The 3,306-nt window shown below is 39.4% G+C and overlaps 1 protein-coding gene across 1 annotated transcript; it reads right to left on the reverse strand.

Moving 5' to 3' along the window:
* Positions 1-1,325: 1,325 nt before the first annotated feature.
* On the reverse strand, positions 1,326-2,934 carry LOC129808874 (uncharacterized). Its single transcript, XM_055858779.1, has 2 exons — positions 1,561-2,934; positions 1,326-1,502 (listed from the first exon to the last, which is right to left on the reverse strand). The coding sequence occupies exons 1-2, from the start codon at positions 1,819-1,821 to the stop codon at positions 1,326-1,328; spliced, it is 438 nt and encodes a 145-aa protein (XP_055714754.1). The 5' UTR covers positions 1,822-2,934.
* Between the last annotated feature and the right edge of the window lie 372 nt (positions 2,935-3,306).

Genomic DNA, 3,306 nt, shown 5'->3' on the forward strand with positions numbered 1-3,306 from the left:
CAGCCCGTGCCAATTTTTTGCTATCGGATGCACTCTAAGTGTGGCTGGCTCACAGGATGGCTCATATGTCCAGACAGCTCGCGCAGTAATCTGAGATCTTCTGTCTCTGCTATTTTTCCCACCAAGTGACGCGCGCAATTATTCCCACGGGGCATGTGTATGTGTATGAAAATGTATGCATGCATGGGAAATGGCTATATGGGATATCTATGCATGGGTGACGTCAGCCTGTGGACGATGCAACGGTTCACGATTCAGCGGAAGCCCATCAACATGCCGCCGTGGCCGAGTGGTCTAAGCGGTGGTACACATTACGTTTAAGACTTTAAGTATCTGTCGGTTCAACCCCAGGTCTCGGCCAAAAAATTTTCACGTCGCGAAAAAAAATTACGGGAATAGTTAATAATAGGAATAACAGAGGGCGCGCACATAGAAAATAAAGAACAGCGGTCGGTAATAAAAATGGCGGACAAAAATAAAAATGGCGGATAAAAAATAAAAATGGCGGACAGAAATATCAAAATGGCGGATAGACATTCAAAATGGCGGACAGGAATTAAAAATGGCGGACAGAAATTCGAATTCACAATCATAGATGGCGCTCGTGTACTCTAACGGAAAATTCAAATTCAAATTTTCAGTGAGTGACGTCATCTCCCGGGTGACCTCGGCCCCCAAAATATTGCGTCATGTCTCCAGGGTGTGACGTCATCATACACGTGACGTCACAAAACAGCGACTTGCTCGATAGTGACGTCAGAGCCATGACTCATCGTGACGTCACAACACAGCGACTTGCTCTATAGTGACGTCACAAAACAGCGACTTGCTCTATGTATACTACTTATATATAAAACTCGTGATAGACTTTTTCTCAGACTTGGTACTGTTCTCCGGACCTTCCTGTGTAACTGCATGAATCCGTTGTTTTTTTGTTGAGATCACCGTCTCAGAATTCTCAGCTGAACGCTTGATTGGACGTCTTGTTCTGCATTTAATTGCAAAATGTCCCCGCAATTGGCATTTAGCGCATTTCTTTTCTAATGCTGGGCATTTCGAATCCTTTCCATTATGACCAGATCTACCACAGCGAGAACATTCCTCCTTATCTGAGTTATTTCTCCATTTCGCCTGAATTTGATTCACTTGAGTGGAATCAAAAGCTGTTGAAGTAGTGGCTTGAGTCTGATCCATTTGGTGTGACTGATCTTCTATAGCGCCAAATGAATGGACCCTTCGAATAATGTCATCAAGTGTCAAATTTTCTTTGGACAATAGTATGTCACGGAGCTTGGATGGAACCAATTGAATGATTTTGTCTATCATCATTCGTTCTCTTGCTCTGAATTTCCCACCTTGCATTTATTTGCCTGAATTTGTGCTCGCATAATACAGTCTTCTAAATCCTCCCCCGGATTCTGCCTAATCTGCCAGAATTTCCATCTATCATAAGATTCATGTCTTTGTGGCATGAAATAGTCATCCAGTTTCTCAAGAGCAACCTTATTCAAAAGAATAATTACAATTAGCATTGATCTTAGTAACATGTATTTACAGTACCTTGTATGGATCAACTAATCCATCATCTTTTTCATCAACATCTGCTCCGTCAATCTGATAAAATACGTTTTGGAGCTCAAATCCTCCACATCTCAAAAGCATATGCTTTAGCTTCGTCTTATTATCTTCTCCGCAAGTAGCAGCCACACTTAGGAAACCTCTCTTCCACTGTAGCCACTTATCTCTCCTCTCCGAACGAGGTATCGCCGCACATTTGAACGGCGGTATCGTAGTATAAATCTCCTGCATTCTAGCAAGCATTTGCGTCTCGATTCTAGAAATAGAAAAAATTTTCCATATTTCCAATCTCAACGTCTTAATTTCATTGTTTTATTCTCAATCTACTTCTAAAGCTAGTATCCTTTATGTTTATTCTTTGATAAACTCTAGCAATAGATCACTTCTTGACAGTATCATTTGATTTTCTACAGACTCTTCTATCCACCTGTCACCTAACTTTCCCAATACAATAGTATCATTTTAGTATTCTTTATTTTCAGAACCCTATTGTATTTCATTTCATCTCCAACACGCACGATAGTATCGTTCAATATTCTTTTAAGAATCCTATCGTGCCTCCTCTCTTTCTAACACAATAGTATCATTTAATATTCTTTTTAGAATCCTATTGTGTCTAATCTTTTCCAATGCAATAGTATCATTTTATGTTCTTTAATTTAGAACCCTATTGCTTTTAATACAACAAAATTTCTCTTTTGTTTTCGTGCAACCAAGGATTTTTGTCAACTTTCTTTCAATTTCTTTCTAATATTTTATACTTAGAACACCCTTATTTAATTTGCTTTTATCTAATGCGTTCCTTTTTTTATTATTCTTTTTTTTTCATTAATTTAAATCGTAATTAATAAATTTTATTTGTTGACCGTGTCAACTATAATCTCATCTCCTGAATAAAATGTCATCAATCTCCTTTCCAGAATTCTCACTAGAAAAACGTTTCATAACCCTCTCTTCTCTTCCGGGAGTTCCCTAAACTACTTTATAAGCCCCCTCATGAGCCCATTAACTATGTAAGAACTTGTTTTTGCTCTTTTATACCCCCAAAATCCCCGTTTTTTTCCGAGGGTCTTGAAAATCATCTGTCATGACATGCAATTTCTTGATTTTTTCAACTATTTTGGCCGACTTTCCCACTTACTTACCAAAGATTTTAACTCAATCGCCAGTTTGTGGCACCCTCAATCCCATTGAAACACACTGTATTGTCTTTTTACTTCTTTATCTTTCCTTTATTCACTCCAAATCCACAATCCAATCACTCGGTCACTTCACGTCTTCTCTGCCAACTTCACACACGTCCCGTTGCCCAATAACTCATTTCCCCTCACACTCACCACGACGCCATCTGTTGGTCACCACAACTTGAATTAACCTTCTATATCCTTCTATATATCTTCTCCTGGTTTTAAATCCAGTGCTCACTGATATCTTCAATCACATCCTTATAACTTCAAGCTATCCAGACTCTTGGAAGCGGGCACTAGTGGTTCCAATTCCTAAAATTTCTAATCCCAAATCTCCTTCGGATTTTAGGCCCATTAGCCTAGTTCCTGTCCTCTCAAAAGCTTTTGAATTTATTCTACACGAACAAATTTCGCAACATCTGACCGCAAATGAACTCCTCTGTGCCTTTCAGTCGGGTTTCCGTAAAGGTCACAGTACTACTTCTGCCCTTCTCAAGGTAAACCATGACATCTCTTCAGCTATCGATCGCGGTCGTTTTGC

This window comes from Phlebotomus papatasi, unplaced genomic scaffold (genome assembly GCF_024763615.1).
Source record: "Phlebotomus papatasi isolate M1 unplaced genomic scaffold, Ppap_2.1 HiC_scaffold_148, whole genome shotgun sequence".
Classification (NCBI taxonomy): domain Eukaryota; kingdom Metazoa; phylum Arthropoda; class Insecta; order Diptera; family Psychodidae; genus Phlebotomus; species Phlebotomus papatasi.